The sequence below is a fragment of the Molothrus aeneus genome, chromosome 23 (genome assembly GCF_037042795.1).
Source record: "Molothrus aeneus isolate 106 chromosome 23, BPBGC_Maene_1.0, whole genome shotgun sequence".
Taxonomy (NCBI): domain Eukaryota; kingdom Metazoa; phylum Chordata; class Aves; order Passeriformes; family Icteridae; genus Molothrus; species Molothrus aeneus.
In genome coordinates, this window is record NC_089668.1 from 3,220,729 (window position 1) to 3,246,180 (window position 25,452).

Below are 25,452 nucleotides of genomic sequence, written 5' to 3' on the forward strand. Positions count from 1 at the left end.
ACCACGCCACCATCAGCCACTGCAGCCCTCAGTGGGGACACACGAGGATGCATCAGCCTCAGAAAACATCCCTGTGTGTCTTCCCGAGGAATCAGCCCGGGATGGGTCAGATTGAAGGGAATTGTCCCGCTGGGGATAGGGACGGCGCCCGGCTCAGCCGCTCTGGGGACATCAGTGCCACCTCCGGCTGCCACCGCCGACCCCGCCGGGGCAGGAAGGGTCCCCGGCTGTAACGGGAGAAGGCAGGGCTGCAGCTGGGAACCGCAGGGCTCCTTCCCTTACCCCGCAACCGCTGCAGCCTCCTAAAAGCATCTCCAGTTCCCCGCTCAGCATCCTAATGAACCGCAAGGGCAGCTGGGACCCTTTGAGGCAGCAACCATGGAGACTCAACCCCCCCAAAGAGCAAATCCCAAAGCAATTAGCTTTGCAAGGCTCGGCCGGGGCTGGTGGAGGTTCCACATTCCTCGGTGGCTGTAAAGCTCTTTACTGGGATTGTTTTCCTGCGTGAGCCCTGCCCCGGGTACACATGGTGGCTCCGGCTCCCAGCACCTTTGGTGTACACCATAAAAAAACACTCTCACGTTGCCTTTGCTGGGGCTGAATCCGAGCAAGTTTACACACTTCCCCCAGCAGAAAGCAAAAAAAAAAAAAAAAAAAAAGGATCTGAGACAGAATTCTTGCTCCAGGATCCTTTACAATTCCTGGAGGACATTTTTGGAAAGGGAAGGGTTGTATTTACTTTGGCAGCTGACTCTGCTTCTATATACATATGCATGGAAAAACTGCACTCACCTACGGTTTCCAGGGCTCCCTTGTCTGCAGAGCACCAGCCCAGGTGGTAGCTGGCGGCCCCTGGACCTCTGTTTGGAAATGGCACGTGGAATTGGAAGCTGAAGTTTAAATCTCTCCCCAGGGCAGCCCTGGAGGCTGCTGGCACTTCCCAGGAGCGCTGGAGGGGATGCAGCAGCCCCGAAGCTCATCACAGCTCAACACAACCAGAGGCAGGACCATCCCTGTGATGCCCCCACGTGCCCCCAACACCCCCCTCCCTGGGCATCTCTCCCCACCTGCACCTCCAACCTTCCCGTGGCTGCTGTGATTAATTCACTGACAGTGGGGTTGGAATAAATCCACTCGTTGGCACGTTGTAAATTCATCACGTGCTGGGGACGCACATTCCAGCCCACCATAAACACCCCTGGCTATGAGCTAGTAAATCTGCCTACAGAGCTGGGGGATGAATGGAGTCCTTGGGTCCTGAGGGCTGCTCCAATGTGGAGCTGGGCTGACCCCACAGCACCCAGCTGTCTCTGAAAGGAGCTGCTTCAAGAAAGGAGCTGGCAGGAGCAGGCTCGCCCAGCTGCTGTCACCCTCCCAGTTTGTGTCCCCCTCTCTGTGCCATTCCTGCACTGGTGGCTGGGGTGGGTGCTCCCATGGCTACTGGGGACCCATCCCATGGGATGAGGGTCCTGCAGCCTGTCTGGGAGCTGCCCAGAGCACACAAAGGAGGTTTGCTGCCCTGCTGAAACCTCCAGGCAGTAAACCAGTTGTAAAACAGAAAAAAACAAAACCCCAAAACATTTTATTATCCACCAAACAGCTGCTGCTTCATTTTATGGGGGTCATTCTCTGAGGAGGTCAGGCTGGCAGAGCAGAGGCATCAGCTCAGGTCTTGGTGGGCTCCAGGCTCCTGACACCCCCAGCTCAGCTCCTCCAGCCCCCATCCAGCCCCCAGCACCCGGCTGGCACCGGGGCCACAGTGGGCACTGGGGCAGGGAAGGGCACGCGTGGCTGCAGGGCTTTATCAGCTGCTCTATTGTTGGGGCTGTCAGCAGGTCACCCTGGGGAGGGGGTCTGGGGGCCCCTGTTTGGTGGTGCTGCATCCTGAGGCAGCCTCAGATCCATCTGCAGGGCCAGGAGAGTGTGAGCAGTGCCAGGGCAGGGCAGGGAGCGGGCACCAGGGCTGGTTCCCATGGCCTTCCCCGGGAGAGGAAGCTGGGGCACAGCTCAGCATCCCTTTCCCAGAGGAAGCCAAGTGCTGGGATGTGGAAGTGCCACAGGATGCAGGTGCCATCCTGGGGGGCTGGGGCTGCTGCAGCACAGAGCCTCCTGTTCCCCCTGGAGAGCTGGATGCAGGGCTGAGGGCCCCTGGGTTGGTGTCCCCATGGAGGGATGAGCATCACCAGGGACAGACAACCATGGGGACTTGCCACATGCTGCCCTGCTGCTCCTTTTTCTCGTTCTCCATCCCTTGTGCCCCTTTTGTCCATGCTGGGGTGAGCTGTGAGCTCCACATGGGCCCATCTTGGGGACCCTGGGATGTGGCTTGTGACCGCACCAGGGAGGGGGCCTGGGGGTCTGTGCCTGCCCCAGTGCAGCACCATGGCCCAAGAGCTCCCAGCAGCTCCAGCCTCTATGAAATAATTTGTTATTTTAGTTGTAAAACAGTAAGTGGCCCCTTTCCAGGAGGAGAAGGGAAAAGCCAAACGGCCCCACTCCTGCTAATGAGTGAAGCAGTCAGTCAGGACTGGCATGGGAGCAGGACCTGCCTGCCCTGGGCCTCTTGTGAGACCCCTGTGTCCCTTCTGACATCCCTGTGCCCTCTGTGACACTCCTGTGTCTCCTCTGACACCCTCATGCCCCCTCTGACACCCCTGTGCCCTCTGTGACACCCCTGTGCCCCCTCTGAGACCCCTGTGTCCCCTGTGACACCCCTGTGCCCTCTCCATTGCCCTGGAAGGGCATAAGGGCTGAGCTAATGATTAATTACCAGGGCTGCCACCTCTCAGGGCCATGCTGTCACAGTGCTGCAGGGACACAGGCTGCAGGGACAGAGCCTCCCTCCCCATGGATTTCATGCCAGGTGCAGGGGATGCTCTGTTTCAGAGGTGACAGTGGACTCCAGCGTGCCCAGCACAGCGCCAGTGCCCGAGCCACTCCCCGTGGCTGTCACCAGGACGTCCCCAGGCACAGCAGTGAGGTGACAGCAGCACAGCTTAAGCCAACCAAAGCTGTCACAATCTCAAACCCTTCACGCCCCGTGTTGGGTGCTGGCACAAGTTTCCCCATCTGAGCTCCAGAGGGGATGGGAAGCCCCAGGAGGGAGGTGGGGATGGATGGGACTGTGTTGTTCCCTAAGCCAGGGGTGTCATTTGCTTCTTGGCATCTCCCCAGGGGTGGGGACACCTGGAATGGCCCCTTCTGTCCCTGTGAGCAGCAACCCTGGGGTGCAGCAGGGGCTCAGCAGGGCCCTGCTCAGGGATTTGAGCGCCCAGCAGAGGCAGTGCCTGCTCTGAGTGCTGGGTGTGGACAAAGAACCCAACACCCTTTGGCCAGGGTCATTCCCAGGGGTCTTGAAGTGATGCTGGGGCAGCCCAGGCATCGCTCCCAGAGCCTGGCCCCAGGCATCACTCCCAGAGTCTGGCGTGGAGAGCTCCAGGGCTGCGCAGGCAGCACCCCTCCCGCTGTCAGGTTATAGACTCGAGTCCTCAAAAATGCAAAAAATGCACCGGGAATCAAGGTTGGCCTGAAGAGTTTTGATCTCCCCGCAATTGCTGCGGCGTTGCTGTAAGTGCATCCAGATGGCTCAGACCACACAGGCGCGGCTCCCACCGCCACCGTCACCTTGGGCCACCCCGCCCCACCCCGCCTGTCCCCTCGGTCACCTCCGGGGCTGGCGCGATGTGACCAAGGGCAGCGCTCGGGGACACTTCGGGAAATGCATCAAAATAAGCCCTTCAAACACCAAACAAAACAGGCTGGAGCATTTTGATTTCAGAGGTTAACAATATTAACAGTCTGAGCCTTTGTATATATGAAGATTATTTTTTTTTTTAAGAAAGAAAGAAAAGAGAAAAAAATTAATAGATATCCCTCCAGCTGAAAAATACTTTTGCAAATGGGAGCTAGGACAAGATATTTTTATAGTATCTCCTCATTAACTATAAATCCAATTTTGGTTATTTTTTCTTTCTTTTGTTATGCATTATAATACACACTATTCTCTGTAAAATATATATTATAATTCTCTATTCTCTATATAGTTATAATTTATAATATATAAATTATTTTCTAAATAATTTCTCTATATAATATATAGAACATATAAATTATCTATATCATCTCTATTCTCTATATAATAATGTCCCTGTTATAATACACACTATTCTCTATATAATTTATGTCGATGAGGATGACATCACAGCATGATATTACTTTATCACTCCATTTCCCTTTGTTATGTTTTGTCACCTGCTCCCCTGCACCGTCCCTTGTCCAGCAGTCGATGTTGCCCCACAGCAGCTCCCAAACACCGCCCCAAAACAGAGTTTGGGGACATGGGGCAGCTTGAGCTGCACATTGTTAGGGTCAGCCCTAAGGGGTGGCAGTGGGAGGATCTGTCCCCTAGGGCTGGTGGCCATGTGGCCACCAGGGTGGCAGTGACATCGCCCCAGTTTGTACCTGGGGTGAGGGATGTGACCTCCTGTAGGAACTCAGTGCATCCCTCCGGGTGTCCAGAGTGGCCAAGGACCCTGCTGGGAGCTCAGAGACCCTGGCACACAGCCCAGAGCACCTGGGGATTTGATTCTGAGCCCTGGAGCAAGTTACCAGCTTTGTATGAGGACCTGAAAGCCACACAGGTTTGAATAGTGTGATAATTAAATATTCACAGGGTCAAAATATAGATTTTAGGATTTTTGGTATGGGGGTTATGAGGACAAGATGGAGGGACTTGGGCGTGTCCAGCCTTTCTCCTTCTTCTTGTTCTCCATTTTCTGCAGTGATGTTGGCACTTTGGGATTGGTTTAGAGTAGAAGTGCACTGTCTAACACAGGTGATAGGTATTGGGAATTAAGTGTAAATATGTTATATGTGGTTTGTAGTATAAAAGGACAACACCACCCTTGGGGCGGTCAGAGTGCCTGTGGCTGCCCTACTGAGCAGACCTCGGCTGGGCAGAAAGAAAATTTTATAGATAAGAATTAATGAACAACCTCAAGACCGAAAAGTGAAGAGTCCAGACTCGTTCTTCAGTTGTGTGGGCTGAAGCAGAGACATCCTGCACATCTCAGGGCAGCAATTAACAACAGCAACCTGAGAACCTCCCGTTGTTGTGCTGAATGTCGCAGAGACCTGAGCACGCTGCAGCCAGCAGAGCAGCTGCTGGAGGTGATGCTGAGCTGTGGCCCAAAACCACTGGCTCTGTCCCCTTGGCTCCAGCACAGTCCCTGCATGGCCCTGAAGGGCTCCTCAGCGTGCCAGGTCCCTGCCTGGCTCTGTCACCTCACTGTTTCAGTGAGCATTGCTATTGCCAAAACTTCCAAGAGCAGGGAAGATGGTCGTGGTAGTTTACAGCAGGTGAGTGCTGTGCCTACAGCAGCTGGGGCAGGGCAGATCTGTGCTTATTTTGGTGTTTTTACTGCATCTCAGAGCTGAGGAGGGAGGGATGGAGGGATGGAAAGATAGATGAAGGCTGGCAGACACCCTGGCCTCGAGTTGCTCCCCAGAGATGCCTGGTCCCAGCTCAGTGCATCTGTTCTGGCCACATTGAGGGCATTGCTGCCCATCCTCCTCCTCCTGCTCCCCAAGATCTGGCGAGCAGGTGATGCTAAATCAGACAAAGGCTCATTTTGACCCACCAATCACATTTTTCATGCTCAGAGGCACAGTGGGAACGGGGCTGGCGAGACAGGGCAGGTGCTTGGCCTTGACCAGGGGTGCTGGAGTGGGCAGAAGGGCACAGACAGGGCTGGGGGTCCCTCCTGCCCATATTGGGGCCCCCAGAGCACCCTGGTGCTGACTCCTGGTCTCATTCCTTTCAGGAGAGGGAATGTGTTTACACAGAGCTGGCTCCTTAGGGAACAAACCCGCAGTGGCTTTTGTCAAAAAGCATTTCTAGAGAGTTCAGAATTTCCTTTCCTGAAAGCCAGTTCCCAGGGAGGAAAACATGTTTTGACCAAAAACTGATGCCCAGTTCTGTGTGTTTAACTGAGAACAGAAGACACAGTGTCAGCAGTGAGAGCGCTTTGCCCAGCTCTGCTCCTCCAAGGTCCCCAGGGACACCGGGTGACCTTGGTCAGGGGACAAGGGGCTGTCCCCAGCTGGAGCCGCCCCAGCTGCCAGCACGGGGCTCAGGTGGCACTTGGTGGGGAAGCTCCCAGCATCCAGCACGTTCCTCTCCCATCACCTCCCATCACCTGGAGCAAGTCCTGGTGCCATCCCCGCTGGCCTCCTCGGCCCTGGTCTCAGCTGAGCACCTCAGGCCGGTGCTCCCCCTCCCCTGCACTGCCCACCAAACCGAGGAAGTCGCAACCGCAGAGCTCTTGAAAGCATTTTTTTGGTGGAGACCACCGGTACTGAGAGATTAAAATTGCTGTTGTTTCTTCCATTACTCAGCTTTCCTGAATTATGGGGTGTAATACTCAGGGAGTGGGAATAATTAGGGGAGAACAATGGCAGGCTTGAAGGCTTAACTATGCCTGTGTGGTACTGCCGGCCAGGCCAGCCTGCTGTCACATTTCTCTGGGCCTCCATTTTCCACAGCCCCTGCCAAGCCCTTTCCACTCCGGTACCCGCTCCGACTTCCTCATTCCTGGGGCTCTGCTCCCCGGAATGCCCCGGTTAACGCTCGGTTCCCCAGCTCCCAGCCAGCAGCACCCACAGCACGGGCTCTGTGCCCTGCCCAGACGGGATGCAGAGCCTGAGGGGTGCAGGAGTGTGGGACAGAGGGATGCAGAGCCTGAGGGGTGCAGGAGTGTGGGACAGAGGGATGCAGAGCCTGGGGATGCAGGAGTGTGGGACAGAGGGATGCTGGACCCTGGAGGGTGCAGGAGTGTGGGATAGAGGGATGCTGAACCCTGGGGGATGCAGGAGTGTGGGACAGGGGGATGCTGAACCCTGGAGTGAAGGGATGTGGGAGCTCTGGGGGCGTCTGGGGGGCTGCAGGAGGCCAGGACAGCCCCATTGCCTTTGTGTCCCCTCCAGGCTCCTCAGCACGAGGTGAGCAGAGGTCCCACCAGGTCACTCCAGTGTTCCATGCTTGAGGAAGCCGCTGGATTTCTCCCCTTGGCAGGGAACACCCTCCAGCTCCTCGGTGGCATCTTGCTCAAGAGCCTTCCCAGCAATGGCTCCAGCCTGGGGAGCAGTGACAGCCCCGGCCCAGAGCTTGGGCAAGAGGCCACAGTGCTGCTCCCAGCCCCGGGCAGGCTCTGGCTCCAGCCGGGGCACGCGGGCAGCTGTGGGGGGCTCTGTGCCTGCCATGGGACAGGGACAAGGAGCCACAGCCCAGGGCACAGCCAGCCCAGTGCCTGGCAACTTCTCCCTGAGCTCTTGGATGTCAGCGCTAGCAGTAATTAAAATAAAATCAATATTTTTTTGCTGTAAAAAGAGACATTGTTCTGGCGAGCACTTTCCCCGAGTCAGCTCCTGTGTGTCTGTGGGATGGGCAGGGAGAAGCCAACGGGATCCTGGGGCTGCAAGGAACGTCTGGGGCTTTGCTCCATCCTGGGAGGGGATTGGTTTTAAATTTTCAAATTGTTTTCTCATTTCTCTATTAACTGGACTGTTTGGAAGTCTTGTCTGCAGCCATCTCTGGTCATCCAGGCATCTGGTTCAGTCCTGCTTGTGGTGAGCCACTTGCCATGGCAGGGACAGGATGGGGTTGCGATGGGATCAGGGTTGGGGGCAGGATGGGATCAGGGACAGCCTGGCTCATTAGGTGTCCATTTTAATTAATGTTTTCTGGGCAGGTGGCTCCCCTTGAGCTTATGAGAAACCCACTCTGCTACCAGAATTCCTGATCTCTCAGGAGCTCCTGTTTTCTCTCACAAACAGCCTCAAGACTTCATTTTTCTGCTGAAAAACAGCCTGAGTGGAATCATATTTTAGCTATTGGACACTTGGAGGAAAATTTCCATAGCTACCAATTGGGATTGTGCCTAGGGTGGGAATCCACTGATGCCTGAAATCAGTCATCTCACAACCCTGCAGCCAGTGGTCCTGAGTGACCACTTTGAGCTCTCCTGGGCTGCAGCAGCTGTGCCAGGATCTCCCTCAGAGCAGAATTCCTCTTGGAGCCTATCCTGTGACACCCAGAGGACCAATGATGATGATGATGATGATGATGGAGCCTGGGCTGACACCCCCACCCCACGGGGCTCTCCCTTCCACCCTTGAGAAGATGCATCAATCAATGTGAGTATTTTGCTGAACTGGAGGGGAATTTCTCCCAGGTCTGTTCCTTTGTGCAGGCTCTTTATGTCCATGTGTGTGCACGTTACTGATGTTGCTACTTTAGATTTATAATTCAGTTGGAGTGATGGTTATAGAAAATCCCATTTGAGCCATTCTGTACGAGTTAAATTATTCAATTGATCAAGCACTGCAATTGCTGTGTTAATGAGGTATTGTTATGATTAAGTGTTGGTAAATCCTTTAGACTTAATCCATCGATCCAATCTGAGGCTAAATTTAGTAAGGAGATCCTCTCTGTGCCTGGTGACTCAGCTTGGGAGTGTCCCTTACCCCCTTGCATTCCTGACTTTTTCCTCCCTTCCTTTTTCTCTTTCCATTTCCACATAATTCACTGTAGATTGTTTTTAATCCTATTTTTCTTGGTGAAATTTATCTACACCATAAGAAATAGAGAGACAAAATTATATCAAACCTGCATTTGCCAGCAATTCAGCCCCAAACCCCTCATTCACCACAGGCTCAGGGAAAGAGCAATCATTCCAGAGGCTCCCTTCCTCAGAAGCCACAATTAAAACTATTTTAAAAGAAAACAAACATTTCTCATCGAAATTCCTGCCTGGCTCTCGTTGTGGGCCAAGACTGCTCAGCACCAGCAGCTTCCTCTGGGCAAACCCACCGTGCTGGGCTCCGCGTCCTGAAAAGTGGGAATTCTCCTGTGGAAATTCAGGAAGGCTGGAGCAGCACTGCCCTGCTGCCCTGGGGTTCCTGGGGCTCAGTGAGATCATGGTTTTGGGGTTTATGGTGCAGAGCTGGTGCCTGAGCTGTTCCCATCCCATGGGCACTGCAGCAGTTTTGGGTGGACACCGTGTCCCTGTGCCACATCATGCACCACCAGCAGCGGGGGGTGGCTTCCAGAGGGGAATGGAGATGCTGCTGGTGGTTGGAATTATTGGGGTTTGGGGGTGTGGGGTGAATGAGGTATGGGGGATGGACTGTCCCACACAGGGAGAGCAGCAGTGTGCTCACTGGGTCATGCCATGGGGCTGGGAATGGTGGCGTGGCCAATGTCACCCTCCTTTCTTGCAACTGGGTCACCCCTTCATAGTTTTCCACAGTTTTTCACAGTTTTCCACAGTTTTCCACAGGTTTTCTCCACTCCTGTGGTTCCTCACTGGTCCTGTCCCGAAGCCATCCCTGCTTCACACCCTGGTCCCCATCACCTGCCCTGGGACACTCCACAAGGCCAGCTCTGGGATGCTGGAGCAGAACCCACCCCATGGGACAGAGATTTTGGGGTGCTGAGTGAGACCAATGCTTAAAATATTTTGAGAGCCTTGGAGTAAAAATCTGACTGAAGTGTTCTACAAACTGCACTGAACTGAACCCAAAAAACAGGCAAAAAATGGATGTTAACAACTAATTAAAGCCTTCAGTGTGGTGCCTCTGGAGTGTTTGACATGGAAAAGGCTGGAAGGTTCTGGGAATCCTCCCCAGGACAAGGATGGGGGTTTTATGTGGGCACAGATCCAAAACGCACCAAAGGATGGTTCCCAGCTCCTCCCTGAGATAAAAATCCAAGCTCACAGCCAGGAAATTGCTGCACCAGAGGGTCTGGGAGCTGCACTGCAGGAACTCCCAGGACATGGGCACAAATCAGGGTGAAGAGCAGAAAATAAGGGGCTGTTGTGAGCTGCATGGCCACATTCTGCGCAAGAAGCACCAACGGAGACCCGGGAGCACGGACCTGAGCAGGGAAGGAGGGCACTGAGATGGGTCCTGTCCCTGCCACAGCCGCTGGCCATCCCTGCACGTGTCTGTGCTGCAGCAGGGACGATTTTGTCGCCGCGTTTCCCTTGGAACTCAGCAGGGTTGGCTTTCACAGGGCTGGATCCGCCCCGCAGCCGGGCAGAGCGTGGGAGGAGGGTGCCGATCCCGCTTAGGAAACGCGAAACAATAAAAGAGGAACAATGGAGCTTCCTTCCCGTCCCCCCAAATACCAAACGCCACCAGAATGTGGCTCGGCTCCGAGCAGCGCTGCCGGGGCTGCTCCTGTGTCCTCTGACCCGAGGGAGGAACTGCAGACGCCTCCTCCTCTTCCTCGCCCTGGCAAGGGATGCTGCGGGAGGGAGGACGCCAAGGAGCATCGCCAAAGGGCTGCCCTGACCCGGCGCTGCTGCCAGAGGCATTCCCAGCTTTGGAAACAGTGTTTGGGCCAGGGCAGGGGCGTGCAGCGTGGCCGTGCCTTGAGAGAGGATTTTGTCAGCTGCCTGCGCTGCCAGAGTAGCCAAACACGTGCTGCAGCCGGCCCAGGGGCCCAGCAGGGGTTATAAAAACATCCAGGTACCCAAACTCACAGATCGTTATCAGCCAGAGAACAGGTTCTCATGGGTTTGGTGCCCATGTGGTGCCAGGCAGGCACGGGGAGATGCTCGGCCAGGCCGGGCATCTGGGGGGAGAGCTGGATCCACACCTGAGTGGAACCCACACCCCGAGTATCCCACAGCTGCAGGTGGCAGGTGCTTAGGACACAGGGACAGAGCCCCCTGAGGGGCTGGTACCTGCCTGTCCCTGCTGGCCCCACCCTCACCTCGGCTGCCTGAGGCCACGGGCACCGTGCCAGCCCTGCCAACAAGCCCCATCCTGGTGCACGAGGGTGGGTGAAACATCCTCTGCATCCCCAGCGAGTGCCCAGCACCCCGGCCAAGCACATCTGGCTGAAAGCTGTGGGAGCTGCCCTGGCAGTGAGGACACCAGCCCGGAAATGCTCCTTTCCCAGAGAGATTCTCTTGTCCCATCCAGGATCCTCTCCTGGCACCATCCCTGTCCCCTCAGCAAGTGCTGCTTTGTGGGGTGTGGGCAGTGCCCAGGGATGGCACCCACCCGGTTTTGGGTGACATGAGGGGGGCTGGGAGCTCTGCTTCCCACTGGAGAGCAAAGAAGGGATCACCTGCTCATGGCTGGTGCAAGAGTGGGGAGTGGGGCTGGGGCTGCCACCAGCCAGGTTGTCCCCACGCTGGGGACATGAACTGGTTTAAACCCTCACCCTGGACCCTGTGAGTCACACACTGACCTTCAGCTCCTGCCAGTGTGCTCCATCAGGACACCAGCCAATGTCCCACTTTCCTGCAGGAGGGGGACAAGGGCTGGAAAGCTCCTTCCACCTCCACAGGCACTGCAGCAACCAAAGCTCCTGCATCCTGCTGCTGTGGGAGCCTGGGACGTGTTTTGGGACACGGTGCTGTGGCTGATGCCATTGTGGGGTGCCCAGGCTGGTGAGGGCACACGGGGCTGGATGGGGGCTCACCCCAGGCACCGGGGTCCTGCAGCATCGCTCCCCAGCACCACTCCCAGCCCACATCCCCTGTTTCCCCCTTGACTTGTTGCTATTGTCATCTCCAATATCACGCAGGGATGTGAGAGGCTGGAAGTTGCCTCTTTTCCTGCCAGGTTAAATGGCTCCCTAGGAATGTCTATTATTCCCACAAGTCAACTTTCCCCTCCGCGGTATGTGTCAGGGGTCAGGGCTGGCACCACATGAAAGCCACGGGTATTCAATAACCCAGAGCCGTGGAAAGGCTTCAGTCCAAGCCCAGCCACGTTGGGGTTTATTGATGCAGATGCCTTTCCCCATTTGTTTCCTATAAACAGCACATGGTAATATTTAGTAGGTTTCAAACAGAGCTTTTTGCATATTCTCCCTTGTCTGCAGCGAGCTGCTCAGTAGTAGACAGTTTTAATTTACTTAATGCAATTTCTGCTTTTTGTTCTTCCAGAAGGTCTGGGCTGGTTTTGACCCTGTCGCCCCAGCAAATTACTTGAATTCCCAAGGGGCTGGGAGCAGGAGTCCAGGATCCACTCTCTGCAGGGATGAGGACAAGGGATCTCACTCCCCCCAGACCCTCTGGGGCACAGCCTCAGGATCTGGGTGCATGTTGGGGCTGTTTGGGGCTGCCCTGGCTGGCTCCCACTCCTGGCCAGGCTGGCAGCACGTGGTGCTCACCAGCTCCAGCGGAATAAAAAACCACTTTATTGGAAAAGCTGCCACTTCTCCATCCCTGGGGCTGGCAGAGCCCTGGCACTCAGTGCCTGGGATGGAGCGTGACTGCAGGGTGACCCTGGAGCAGGGAATGCCCAGGAGCACAGAGCAGAGAGCCCACCAGAGCAGGGCTCCTGGGGAGCACTCACACAAGAAAGGGAAGCACAAACTGCTCCTGGAGGGCAGCCCTTGCTGCTCCTTGTCTCCACACTCCTGGCAGCAGCACCACACAGCCAATGCCAGCCATGGAGCAGCACCGAGCTGGCAGCAGAGGAGGCTCGGATGCCCCTCCAGGTGATTTTCTGCCACTGTGAATGCCCATAGAGAGTTTTGGCTCTGCAGCAGCTGCCTCAGGCTGGTGGCACAGTCCCAGGCACTGGGCACACAGTGCATTCACAGACCCCAGGCTGGCCACACTGAGTGTCTGCCCCCAGTCCCTCCGTGGTGCAATGCTGGGCAGGTTCCTGCAGGCAGCAGCTTCCAGGAATTCTTAGGGCAGTGCTGCTGTCACCCTGCCAGCCCTGGACACCCTGTCACCACTGTCACCCTGCCAGCACCCACCACCAGAACACAGGCAAGAGGAAACCAAAGAATTGACACCGCGATTCTTTTAATGCAATTGCTCCTAAAATGCAGCTCTAAAGTGACTTGGAATGGTCAACAATGAGAAATAAGAGATGGTTTTGAGCTCTGCAACGTGACCATGTGGCACCTCTGCCACCAACAGCCACCTGGCACTGCTGGGCCACTGCCATGCCTCTGACTGCTCTTACAGCCACTCACTGTCCCTCCACAGGGCACGTGTCACACAGGGCATCCAAAGGGACTCTTTGGGGCCAAAAGGGGACAGGGCCAGCCATCCAGTGCCAGATGACCCTACATTCCTCCAGAAAAGCAAAAAAAGAGCAGCACAAGCAGTGGGTTGCTCCCTTTCACCTCACATTCAGGCATCAACCAACACAAATTCTGGAGTTCACAAAGACCTTGAGGGGCTGTGCCTTCATGCTATGTAAAGTGATTTGGGAACCCAATGCTTGACTGTGCTCTCTAGCTCTGGGTGGCAGAAGCTGATGTTCCAATCTCTTGCTTTTTGTTATCTAATACTTCTTTATGTATTTATTTTTGAGAGCAGCAAGTGCCACAGGTGAAGTAACTGGGAAATTCTACTGAACACCAGTGAGAGAGAACAAACCCTGGCACTGCCTTCACACCATGCAGCCTTTACATCCTCCAACATCAGAACAGAGCCTGAAATGTTTTTAACACCTCCCAGGCCTCAGCCTGAGTTTGCTCCTCACTCCATGACACCCCATGCAGCCCCAGGCTGTGCCCACTGTGGAGCACCAATGCTCCACATGTAAAATAGTTCCTCCTGCTCCACTGGAGTTTGATCTCCTCCCCTCCAGAGGTGAGGCTTCTCACTTTGAGGGAAGGGACAATGGAAAGGCCATGGGACTCTCAGATTTCTGAGGTGCCACAGCCCCCTGAGCAGAGCAGCCCCTGCCCTGGTGCCAGCAGCTCTCCCCAGCCACCCCTTTGGATCAAGCTTGCATTTGCCAGTGACTTCAGAATCAAGTGCAGGAAGCCAGTTTGATCTACAGAAACACTACACACATCTCCAAATGGATTTTAAACACCTCATTTAAGGAAGGACAGGGTTTAGCAGGGAATCAGTGGGCTCTTGTAGCTTGGTCTCCAATTCTGGCCCTCCAACACCAATGTGAAGAGACCAGAGCTCTCCTGAAGTCGGAGCAGTTGTTCTCACACAGCCCAGGTCACAACTGGAAACTGAGCTTAGGAAGCCCCCAGGGGGAAGGAAAAGGACATCACCTGATGAAAAAGCTTCAGAATGAACCTGGGAAATAAACAGCAACCAGACAATCATCTTCTACAAAGGATGGAAGTGAGAGTAGAAGAAAACATCTGGGACAGTCAGTGAGTCAGTCTGAGTGTGCAGGGGCAGGAGATCCCTATGGATCTGTTAGGAAAGCTAATGGCCAAACCCAGCTGGTCCCTCCAGTCCCCAGGGAGATGGGGCTGTGGTTCACTCTTCCCCAGCTGGAAGGTTGTCTTCAATCCTCCTGATAAATTTCATCCTTATTTCTGTGACGCTGTCGCCCTTCAGGGTGTCCTGGACAAACTTCACATCGACAGCCATCTGCACCTAAGTGAGGGAAGAGCAGAGAGGAGCTGGTAACTCCCTGTTCACAGCAGCTTCTCCAGGGACTGAATGATCCTGGAGCACCAGCTTAAGGGCTCTAAGGGCATGACATGACATACAGGGCTCTACAAAGTCCTAAATTTGAGACACAGCTGTTCCAGCCAATTCCCAGCTAGGGCTCACAGCAGCTGCAGAGTGAGGATTTTGGAGCTTCATACAAACTCAGGGAGATGTGCTTAAACTTGGGTCGTGAGCTGAAAGGGCTCAGGCACTACCTCTGGGCCTCAGCTGCCACACATGACAGCAGCCAAGTGCTCCTGCAGCTCTGCCCTTCTCCTGGGAATGCAGTTCAAGCCCAAAGCAAACCCAGAAATCACAAACACAGAACTCAAGTATCTGCTGACACCTGGCTGTCCATACACCCATCCCAAGGGAAGGGAGATGTGGCTCACCATTTCCAGGGCACCTCGCAGCACCCCACAGAGCAGGTTGGAGTAGATGAGGGTTGAGTGGTTGTCAGGGAGCTCCACAAAGTCCACCAAGGGGTTGTTTTCCAAGATCAGGGAGAACTCGTCGCCCCCGGGACTCCAGTTGGTGATGCTCGGAGTGATGCCCAGGTACATTTTAAATGCAATCTGTTGTGGCAAACAGGAGGAACAAGAACAGGTGAGGCAACAGCAAAGCTTTGATTTTGTAAAATTACTCAAGGGGTTTACAAACATTTCTCCTTTCTTCCAGCTCCCACCAGCCAGCAGTACTTGGGCTAAAGCATTTTTTTTCCCTCCCTAAAATCTTCATCAAACTCCCAGAACAGTTCTGTGAGTAGCAAATATTCCATCCTCACATGCAACCCCCCACCAAAAACCCTGACAAAGCTGTGCTTGGACATTTACCTTTGCTATAACATCTGCAGTTTCACGGAAATCGTGGCACCTCCCAACGTTGGAGCGGGCCAGGAAGTCCTCGATGAGCCGGACACCGATGTTGTAACCCCTGTGAAGGGACCAGAGCAACAGCTTCAGAAAGACAACAAATATTTATAAAAGAAGAGAGTGAAGAAGCAAAGTCTAATCTGAGAAATGTCAGTGTTAAATAACTTAAAAGCCTGCCAGGGTTTTGCTCCTGGAGCAGCACACAGGGATGTGGCTGTGATCCCTGCTGTGATCCTGATACCTGGTGAAGGCTGAGCTAGAGCAGAGGCTGGACAGAGTTAAAGAATAAAGCAGGGATTTATTAAAAGGCCTCAATGGATCCACCTTGGGCAGCACAAGAGCAAAGCCATGGCTACACCCAAGATAAACCCAAAATGGTCACAAAAAAATGAACAATTGGTCACAGGGTCTCTCACTTTTATAAGTTCTGGTCCATTTGCATATTGGAGTTAATTGTCCAATTACAGCTTTAGCCCATGAAGTCCCATTTTTCTTCCTTCTTGTTTTTCTCTCTTCAGCCCACATTGTTTGTGCTCTTGGGCCTGAAATTTGGATCATTTGTCCTTGGTCCCCAGCAAGAGGAGGAATTGCTTTGTCTCCCTACTCTGTGCAGAGAGTTTACTATTCCCTAATAAGAAGCTCAGAACCACACACTAAAGCAGCACAGAATCTGAAAAACATAAAAGCTAAAACCTGAGGCACCAATCCCTGCTGTGATCCTTGCTGTGATCCTTGCTGTGATCCCAGCTCCCCTACAGCTCCAGCATGGCAGATCCACTCCCACCTGTGCATGCACTCACATTTTGTCCAGCTGCTTGTTGACATCATCATCATTCTCGTAGTCCTTGCAGAGCTGGGTCACCAGGGCGCCGTAGGTCAGCGTGAACAGCTCCGAGTTCTGTGCACAGGAAAAGAAAATTCACCCAACAGAACCCGCCCGGGCTCCGCTGCCTCCGAGTCCAGCGCCGCCACCTCGGCACGGAGAGGGGAACGGGGACCTGCTGTCTCAAAGGAATCTGTGCTCAACAAGGAGAGATCCCAGCTCCAGATTAACAAGGAGAGATCCCAGCTCCAGTTTAACAAGGAGAGATCCCAGCTCCAGATTAACAAGGAGAGATCCCAGCTCCAGTTTAATAAGGAGAAATCTCAGCTCCAGTTTAACAAGGAGAGATCCCAGCTCCAGTTTAACAAGGAGAGATCCCAGCTCCAGATTAACAAGGAGAGATCCCAGCTCCAGTTTATAAGGAGAAATCTCAGCTCCAGTTTAATAAGGAGAGATCCCAGCTCCAGTTCTGGTAACAACTTCATTCTCCTTGGAATGAGGCTTGGAGGAAGGGGCAAGCTACTAGAAGGTGCCCCTGCCCTTGGAAGGGGGTGGAACTGGATGAGTTTTAAGATCCCTTTCAACCCAAACTATTCTGGGATTTTGGTAAAGACACCAACACCTCCTGGATGACTGGAGGTGCCATGCCAGGGCCCTGAATTTACCTCAAGCACTGGCCTAGAGCTGAGATCTGACTCAAACTCTTCCCTCTGTTTCATGAACCTGTTACAAGTGGGCAGTGCCCATCAGGCTCCAGCTCTGGTCCTTTCAACAGGCCCAAAATTCTCCTCCACTCAGGGATTTATGAAATTCTGTACCAAGTAAAAGGACTCATCTGGCCCTAGAAAGTTGTCCAGGCACAGAATTTGCTTCACAGATCCAGAACAGGCTCAGGGTGGCCAAGCCCAGGCCAGCTCAGCTCTCATGCTGTGCAAGTTCTGGGACTGGCCAGGACCAAAGTCACTCATATTTTCTTTGCACAATTGTCAGATTTGCAGAAAAATCGCAAAAAAAGGGGAAAATTCTCCTCTCCCAGCCACCACCTTCAATCCTCACCCTCAAATGATGTCAAAGAGCATTTTTTGGGAGCCATTAAGCCAGACCAGTGATTAACGAGGTCATTACAGGCTGCAAAGCAAAACTCTGCAAAAGGAAGTTTTGGGGAACAAACAAACCCCCAGCACTGGTTTCTGCTGTCAGTTTTGGCATGCAGAGGGATCACAGGGGCTGACCTGGGATCTGTCACCTACCATGAGCTGCAGAGAGGCAGAAGGTGAAATGAATGGCAAATACCAATACTAGAGAATGAAAGCAGCAGCAGGCAGGGAGGGAAAAGAAACAAGATCAGAGTTAAGTGACAACACAGATCACCATAAGTTCACACAAAGCCACAACAAACACACAGAGGAAATACCCCCAAACAAATAGAAATTGGGTTTGTAGAGGACACAGGGAATTCCACCTTGTCTCGTTCCTGGATTAGGAAAAAATTCTTCCCTGTGAGGGTGGGCAGGCCTGGCACAGGGTGCCCAGAGCAGCTGTGGCTGCTCCTGGATCTCTGGCAGTGCCCAAGGCCAGGCTGGACAGGGCTGGGAGCAGCCTGGGACAGTGGGAGGTGTCTCTGCCCATGGCAGGGGTGGAATGAGATGAACTTTAAGGCCCCTTCCAACCCAAACCAGTCTGGGATTCTGGGATTGCCATTCACAAGGACAAAAAGGCTTTAGGTAAGAAAACAACCAGATGGGCTGCTCGGAGCTGTTGCCACACTTTGGATCTAAAGAACTGATATGTTCTTTGGGGGTTTTGCTTAAAAATTTGCTTTCCTCTTGGAAAACTAAAGGTTGGGCAATTCCCATCACTGGAAGGACAAGGGGGAAGTTCCTTTGGCTCTGCTGGAATCAGAGACTTGGCAGAGAATTTAACAGACATGCAGAACAGGGAGCGTTGGTTTTAAGGGTTTCAGTTGTTTTAGTAAAGACAGAGGTGGAGAGGGGATGGGGATGGGGATGGATGGAGGGAATCCAGCTGTCCCCAGCCTGAGGTGCTGTCACCGTGTGAGGCCATGGCGGTGTCACCTGCCACCATCAGCCCCAGCACTCCCAGAGCTGATCTCACTTATGGCTGAGATGCTGTTATTAAAGGCAACTTGAGCTGTTACAATAAGTCAGATTTGGAACAATTTTTTTCATTTTCAGTCCATTTGGTGTAATTAAGGTGCCCAAAGCTTTCCCAGTATTTCTATTATTTGACAATCCACACAATGCATCTGTTTTATGGCTACGGAAGTGCCAGAACTCCAGTGAATTAACACAATTCTTTACACAATCGTTGTATTTAAGGAGCTGAATCCCTAGAAAAGAATCCCCTGGGGTGTGGATAGGCAGGAGAGGGCAGCTAAGCCCGAACCAACCCCTCCTCACGACCAAAGAGGGAGAAGACCCCAGGTTTTATTTTTTTATTACTTATTTTGCATTAAAAATTAATGAATTCGACCTGGTTTGACCCAGAATTGGAGCTCAGCTCTGGAGCTTTGGGCTCCATCTTTCAGTTCTTGCCTCAGCCGGGCTGATAATGCGGAATGAGCTGGACAGGGGAAGCGAAACACGCCAGGGAAGCGTTTTGGGTGAGAACTTCCCACAAGCGGGAGCGCCCGGTGCCGCTGTTGGCTGCCCGGCCCCGCCGCACCGGGCGCTGCGGCCCGGGCCCGGTCACCCTCGCCGCGGGCCGGTTCCCCGGGTGCCCCACGCCATGCGCTCGCCACGCCGGCCCCGCCGTTACCATTTTCTTGCTCTCGGTGCCGCGCCCGCCCTGCCGCGACATCGTGTCCGCCCGGCCCGGCCCGGCCCGGCCCGGCCGCTCTGTCCGCCGCGGGCACCAAGGGATCCCCGGAACGCCGCGGGGCACCACGGGACACGCAGTCCCCGCCGCGCCGCCGTCCGCGCCCCGCCCGCCCGGCTGGACTACAAACCCCAGAGGGCATCGCGCGCCAACGTGACCGTGAGGCACCGCCCAATCCCGGCGGGAGGTGACGGCCGCGGTCGCCGCCAGGGGGCGCTACCGCCCGCCTCAACTGTGGCGGCGCTGCCGCCATCGGGGCCGCGCTGGGCCGGGCCCGGCCCCGCCGCTCCCGCTGCCCCCGAACGCCAGCCTGTGGCCCCTGCCCGGCCGGTGGCGCAATGGTGACCCCGGTGCTGCTCCCTGCGGCTGGTCCCGGTGCTGCTGGCTCCCTGCAGGCCTCCCCGCGGCCCCCAGCCCCATGGGAAAGGGGGCCTCGGCTGCGCTCCTGCTCCCACCTTGGTCCCACACTGCCACCTTGGAGTCGGAGTAGAATCGTGGAATATCCCCAACTGAGAGGGACCACAAGGATCGAGGCCAGCTCCTGGCCCTGCACAGGACACCCCAGCAATCCCACCGTGTTCCTGAGAGCATTGTGCAAACGCTCCTTGAGCTCTGCCAGGGCCAGGCCCTGTTCCTGTGCCTTCCTTGCCCGGCTCCAGGGGCTCGACAGGGGCTGATTTCTGGGGAAAGGGCAGATGGGTGGATGAAGCAAGCCCTGTGCTGGCAGGATTGGGCAAGCTCGGATCCTTAGGCTGCGGCTCAATATGGAACACAAGCAGGTTTCCACCCATGAGGCCCACAAATGACCCCACAAGAGCAGGGCAAAGGACAGGCTGTCACAGAAACCAGCCTGGCTTGGGGCTGCAGGAACTGCGGGGAATATTCCCTGAACAGCTCAGCTTCCCCTGACCCTCCCCAAGCCAGCATGGCCCCCGGTGCACCAGGTTCTGCTCCCAGACAGAGTGTGCCTGGCATTGTTTACTTTTTATTTAATCTCCTGTTGTTTATTTGTTTATCCCATTATGTCCCTGTCCCAGACCTGTCACTGAGTGAGTGCTGGGGTGGTGTGCTGGGGGCAGGACGTGCTCTGGGCACAGGGGGACCGCCCCACTCCTGCTGGCTGCTCAGGAATCCAGCAGCTGGGAGCTGGCTCGCTGTCACCGCCGAGCAGGAGCCTGGGGACCGGCTGGGCTGTGGTGACCTGCTGGCATTGCCTTACATGGCTGCATCCCCAGGACACGGCCAGCTGCGGGGCACTGGGCTGGCACCGGGGCGTGCTTTGGTTGTCCCAGGCTCTGCAGAGCCACGTCCCCTCCTGCTCCCAGTCCCAAATGCCACCTTGTGCTCTCCTGCCACAGTGGCCACCACTCCCCAGGTGGCTGATGGAGATCATTGAATCCTAGAACACCCTGAGTTGGATCAAACCCACAAGGACCATGGAGTCCAGCTCCTGGCCCTGCCCAGACACCCCAACAATCCCACCCTGTGCCTGAGAGCGTTGTCCAAACGCTCCTGGAGCTCTGGCAGCCTTGGGGCCATGCCCATTCCCTGGGAAGCCTGGGCAGTGCCCAGCACCCTCGGGGGGGAGAACATTTTCCTAATATCCAACGTAAGAAGGCACCGTGTCCCTGGTCACCACAGAGGTCCCTGGCAGTGTCCCTCCGTGCTGAGCTGGGGGGCATGAGGGGCACAGGGCACCCGCGGTGGCATCTCAGTCCGTGTCGTGCCACAACGCCCAGTGAGCACGGAGATCCCTCCCAGGCGGAGCCGTTACTGCTCCCCGGCCCCGGGCAGGGGCCGAGCCAGCCCCGCTGCAGCCGAGGGCACCGAGAGCCGGTCTGACGGCGCCGGGCGGCTCTGCCGGTTCCCGCCCGCACACGGGAGATGCTCCGGGAGACGGGCGGAACCGAAACGCCGCCACTTGTCCCCGCGGCGGGGCCGGGCTGCGCGGGGCTCGGGGCTCGCCGTCCCCCGCATACAGACCCCGATGCACGGGGTGAATCTCGCAAACCGGCCCGGGGGGCGGCCGGGACCTGGCAAAGCCCCCCGGGCCCCCCTGACCTGTCCCGTTCTACCGCGCTCCGCCCCGTCCGGTGGGCGCAGGACCGCCTGCAGCGCGCTCCGCCCCGCCGCGCCCATCGCGGGGGCTTGGTGCACCGGGGCCGGGCCGAACCGTGCCGTGCAGATCCCGGGAGCCGGGCCGGGCCATGCCGTGCAAATCCCGCGAGCCAGGCCGAGTCATGCCGTGCGGATCGCGGGGCCCGAGCCGTGCCGTGCCGTGCAAATTCCAGGAGCCAGGCCGAGCCATGCCGTGCAAATCCCGGGAGCCGGGCCGGGCCATGCCGTGCGGGGCTCTCCCAGCAGCGGCGCTGGGGCTGCGGCTGCTGGTGCTGAGCGCGGCGCTGGGCGCGGGGGCAGCCCGGGCTCAGCCGCCCCCCTTCCCTTTCTGGGACCCCTCTCTGCCCTGGCAGCGCCGCCTCGACGACCTGCTGGGCCGGCTGAGCCCCGCCGAGCTGGTGCTGCAGGTGAGGGGGCGGCGGGACCCCCCCGGGGCCCCCGCGGGACTCCCCGCTCAGCGCCGCTGCCCCGCAGGTGGCGAGGGGGGGAGCGATGGGGAACGGCCCCGCGCCCCCCATCCCGCGGCTGGGCATCGCGCCCTACAACTGGAACACCGAGTGTCTGCGGGGCGACGGCGAGGCACCTGGATGGGCCACGGCTTTCCCGCAGGCGTTGGGGCTCGCCGCCGCCTTCAGGTACCAGCACCGGGGACCGGGGGTGTGGGATGGGACCTGGTGAGACAGGTCCCCCCTTGCCTACGTCGCCCTGACACCCCTGTGCTGTTCCCACAGCCCAGAACTCATCTACCGTGTGGCCAACGCCACGGCCACCGAGGTGAGAGCCAAACACAACAGCTTTGCTGCTGCTGGACGCTACACTGACCACACCGGGCTCAGCTGCTTCAGCCCCGTCCTGAACATCATGAGGCACCCGCTGTGGGGGAGGAACCAGGTGCCAGCTTGGGCGGGTGATCCCTGGCTGGGATCACACCACAAGGGACCGTGGCTGACCAGCTGGATGTGGCCATGGCTTGCCAGGCTGTGGGGATGTGGGGACGGGGCTCCCAAAGGTGACCCACCTGTGCCTCGGACAGGAGACCTATGGGGAGGACCCGTTCCTGAGTGGGGAGCTGGCCCGCAGCTTTGTGCAGGGGCTGCAGGGCCAGCACCCCCGTTACGTTAAGGCCAGCGCTGGCTGCAAACACTTCAGCGTGCACGGAGGCCCTGAGAACATCCCCGTCTCCAGGCTAAGCTTCGATGCCAAGGTGAGCACAGCGGGGCAGGGGGTGTTATTAGGGCAGGGGACACTCCAGGTGCTGACCCCGCTCTGCCATGGTGCTTGCAGGTGCTGGAGCGGGACTGGCGCATGACCTTCCTGCCCCAGTTCCAGGCATGTGTGCGGGCTGGCTCCTACAGCTTCATGTGCAGCTATAACAGGTGTGGAGCATGGCAGGGGCCACGTGGGCTGGGCTGCCCTTGGCATGGCCAGTGCCCCGCTCTCCTGGCTGCCCCATCCCCTCTCCAACAGGATCAACGGTGTCCCCGCTTGTGCCAACAAGAAGCTGCTGACGGACATCCTGCGTGGCGAGTGGGGCTTTGATGGCTACGTGGTGAGCGACGAGGGGGCTGTGGAGCTCATCATGCTAGGGCACCACTACACACAGAGCTTCCTGGAGACAGCAGTTGGTGAGCTCAGGGGCTGGGCATGGGGTCAGTCCCCAGGCATGACACAGCCATGATGGGAGTTCTCCCTTCTCCCTGGCACGGCAGCCTCGGTGAACGCTGGCTGCAACCTGGAGCTCTCCTATGGCATGAGGAACAACGTGTTCATGCGCATCCCTCAGGCTCTGGCCATGGGCAATATCACGCTGCAGGTGAGCCGAGGGGAGTGGGACCAGGGGTGTGGGCAGAGAGCCTGGGCTGTCCCTGCCGGGCACAACTGAGGTGTTGGGGTCGGGGTCTCCACAGATGCTGCGTGACCGGGTCCGGCCCCTCTTCTACACACGGATGCGTCTGGGGGAGTTTGACCCCCCAGCCATGAACCCCTACAGCTCCCTGGACCTGAGTGTGGTGCAGAGCCCCGAGCACCGCAACCTCTCGCTGGAAGCTGCTGTCAAGAGCTTTGTGCTGCTGAAGAATGTGCGGGGGACACTGCCCCTGCGGGCCCAGGCCCTGTCCGGCCAGCGCCTCGCGGTGAGCCCCTGCAAGGGGGTGGGCAGGAGCACATGATGGGTCCAATGCAGGGCACACAGGTGTCACAGGGCTGCTGGTGCCCACCCTCACCCCTCTGCCCTCTGCAGGTCGTGGGTCCCTTTGCTGACAATCCCCGGGTACTGTTTGGGGACTATGCACCAGTGCCGGAGCCTCAGTACATCTACACTCCCCGGTGAGACAGCGTGGTCCCACCTCATGTCCCCCTCTCCTGGTCACTATTCCCCTCTTCTGGGCACTGTCCAGGGCTGCTGCTGGAGCTGCTTGGCCCTTGGCTGGTGGCCAGGCAAGGGGGCTGTCCCCATTGTGCCCCGACCCTGGGGCACAGCTGCCCCTGTGTCCTCTGCTCTTCCCTGGTGCAGGAGGGGGCTGGAGATGCTGGGGGCCAATGTCAGCTTCACAGCAGGCTGCAGTGAGCCATGGTGCAAGTGGTACTCACGGGCAGAGCTGGTGAGGGTGGTCGGGGCAGCTGATGTGGTGCTGGTCTGCCTGGGGACAGGTAGGTGGGAGTGGGAGGGCACTGGGTGGGCACTGCCAGAGGAAGGGGAGTGCTCTGGGAGAGAGGGGCTGCCCATGAGCCACCTCTGAGGCGGTCGGTGCCCCTCTGCCCTGTCTACCCACAGGGGTGTAAGGGGCTCTCCCTTGGCTGTCCCCACCCAGGGGTAGATGTGGAGACAGAGGCCAAAGACCGGAGTGACCTGTCCCTGCCGGGGCACCAGCTGGAGCTGCTGCAGGATGCTGTGCAGGCGGGTAGGGGCTCTGTGGCACCTCAACCCACCCAGGTTTCCCCCATCCATGGCACACCCTGGGGCCATCCCAGCAGTGCCACTACAGTGGCACTGTACAGAGGTGGCCTCTCAGTGACAGCCACCTCCCTGCAGCCGCTGGGCGCCCCGTCATTCTGCTGCTGTTCAACGCGGGGCCCCTGGACGTGAGCTGGGCTCAGGCACACGACGGCGTGGGGGCCATCCTGGCCTGCTTCTTCCCTGCCCAGGCCACGGGTTTGGCCATTGCCAGGGTCCTGCTGGGTGAGGCAGGGGCCAGCCCGGCTGGCCGGCTGCCAGCCACTTGGCCTGCAGGCATGCACCAGGTAAGGCCAGGGTTGCTGGTTGCACCCTTAGCCTTTCCCTGCCTTGCTGGCTGGAGCAGCTGCGGGGTGCAGGGCTGTGGTTCTTGCCTGTGCCCGCCCAGCCCTGCCCTGTTCCACTGGCCCTTGTCCCGCAGGTGCCACCGATGGAGAACTACACCATGGAGGGACGGACATACCGCTACTATGGGCAGGAGGCCCCGCTCTACCCTTTTGGGTACGGGCTGTCCTACACCACCTTCCGCTATCGAGACCTGGTGCTGAGCCCCCCAGTGCTGCCCGTCTGTGCCAACCTCTCTGTGTCTGTGGTGCTGGAGAACACAGGGCTGCGGGACAGCGACGAGGTGGGCACAGCTGCTCTGCACTGATCTGGCTGTGTGGGGTACAAATGTGCCCGAGCTCCCCCTGCAAGGGAGAGTCCCACTGTGCTGAGTCCCATCCCTCCGTGCAGGTGGTGCAGCTGTACCTGCGCTGGGAGCAGTCATCCGTGCCGGTGCCCCGCTGGCAGCTGGTGGCTTTCCGCCGTGTGGCCGTGCTGGCCGGCCGGGAGGTGAAGCTGTTCTTCCAGGTGCTGGCCGAGCAGCGCGCTGTCTGGGCGCAGGACTGGCGCCTGGAGCCCGGCACCTTCACCCTGTTCGCCGGAGGGCAGCAGCCGGGCCAGAAGACACGGGCGCCCTCGGAGGTGCTGAGCGCACGGTTCAGTGTCACCGGCACGGCCCGGCCCTTACACACGTGTTAGCGGCGGGGGTGGGCACAGGGTGCTGGCAGAGGAAGGGATGGAAGGTACTCCGTGTGCCGCGGGCAGTGTGGTGCTTCTCTGCCCTGCAATAAAGTGCTGGTGCTCCGTGGCAGCTGTGTGGGGCCTCCCCTCCATCCTTCCCGGCGCAGCGCTGGCATCTTCCCGGAGCAGGACCGCGCTGCCCTGCTCGGTGCTTTCACCCTCCTGCCCTGGCTGTCCCACCCCGAGGCGCTGCTGCTGCAGCCCCACACCCTGCCCGTGCCCCACACCGGCCTCGGGGCAGCGGCCGCCGGAGCCGCGTGTGCTGCGGCCACACGTGCCTGCTCCTCCCGCTCTATTTATAACCGCAGGGCTGCCCCAGCGCATTCCCTGCGC

General features: G+C 57.4%; 2 protein-coding genes across 5 annotated transcripts; one reads left to right on the forward strand and one right to left on the reverse strand.

Annotated features, from left to right (window-relative positions):
* Nucleotides 1-12,822: 12,822 nt before the first annotated feature.
* TRAPPC3 (trafficking protein particle complex subunit 3) lies at nt 12,823-21,240 on the reverse strand. 4 transcript variants are annotated; one of them, XM_066564842.1, is made up of 6 exons: nt 21,157-21,240; nt 17,396-17,443; nt 16,123-16,220; nt 15,284-15,383; nt 14,843-15,025; nt 12,823-14,393 (listed from the first exon to the last, which is right to left on the reverse strand). In XM_066564842.1, the coding sequence occupies exons 1-6, from the start codon at nt 21,223-21,225 to the stop codon at nt 14,274-14,276; spliced, it is 618 nt and encodes a 205-aa protein (XP_066420939.1). In that variant the 5' UTR covers nt 21,226-21,240; the 3' UTR covers nt 12,823-14,273. The 4 variants fall into 4 exon arrangements, with proteins under 4 accessions (XP_066420939.1, XP_066420943.1, XP_066420940.1 ...); XM_066564846.1 differs by lacking the exon at nt 21,157-21,240 and adding an exon at nt 21,045-21,087; XM_066564843.1 differs by lacking the exon at nt 21,157-21,240 and adding an exon at nt 18,924-19,047.
* LOC136565936 (uncharacterized) lies at nt 21,163-25,186 on the forward strand. Its single transcript, XM_066564841.1, has 14 exons — nt 21,163-21,508; nt 21,576-21,736; nt 21,833-21,992; nt 22,135-22,305; nt 22,386-22,477; nt 22,569-22,726; nt 22,811-22,914; nt 23,009-23,233; nt 23,341-23,426; nt 23,614-23,750; nt 23,912-24,001; nt 24,133-24,341; nt 24,476-24,682; nt 24,790-25,186. The coding sequence occupies exons 1-14, from the start codon at nt 21,191-21,193 to the stop codon at nt 25,075-25,077; spliced, it is 2,406 nt and encodes an 801-aa protein (XP_066420938.1). The 5' UTR covers nt 21,163-21,190; the 3' UTR covers nt 25,078-25,186.
* The last annotated feature ends 266 nt before the right edge of the window (nt 25,187-25,452 follow it).

Coding starts and splice junctions, on each gene's coding strand:
- TRAPPC3 (XM_066564842.1), bottom strand. CDS start 21,225: ATGACTCGGCCTGGCTCGCGGGATTTGCACGGCATGGCCCGGCCCGGC. Junction 15,384..16,122: donor AACAAGCAGCTGGACAAAAT/GTGAGTGCATGC, acceptor GTCCCTTCACAG/GGGTTACAACATCGGTGTCC. Junction 15,026..15,283: donor CTGCAGATGTTATAGCAAAG/GTAAATGTCCAA, acceptor TTGCCACAACAG/ATTGCATTTAAAATGTACCT.
- LOC136565936 (XM_066564841.1), top strand. CDS start 21,191: ATGCCGTGCAAATCCCGCGAGCCAGGCCGAGTCATGCCGTGCGGATCG. Junction 23,234..23,340: donor TGTCCGGCCAGCGCCTCGCG/GTGAGCCCCTGC, acceptor TGCCCTCTGCAG/GTCGTGGGTCCCTTTGCTGA. Junction 24,342..24,475: donor GGCCTGCAGGCATGCACCAG/GTAAGGCCAGGG, acceptor CTTGTCCCGCAG/GTGCCACCGATGGAGAACTA.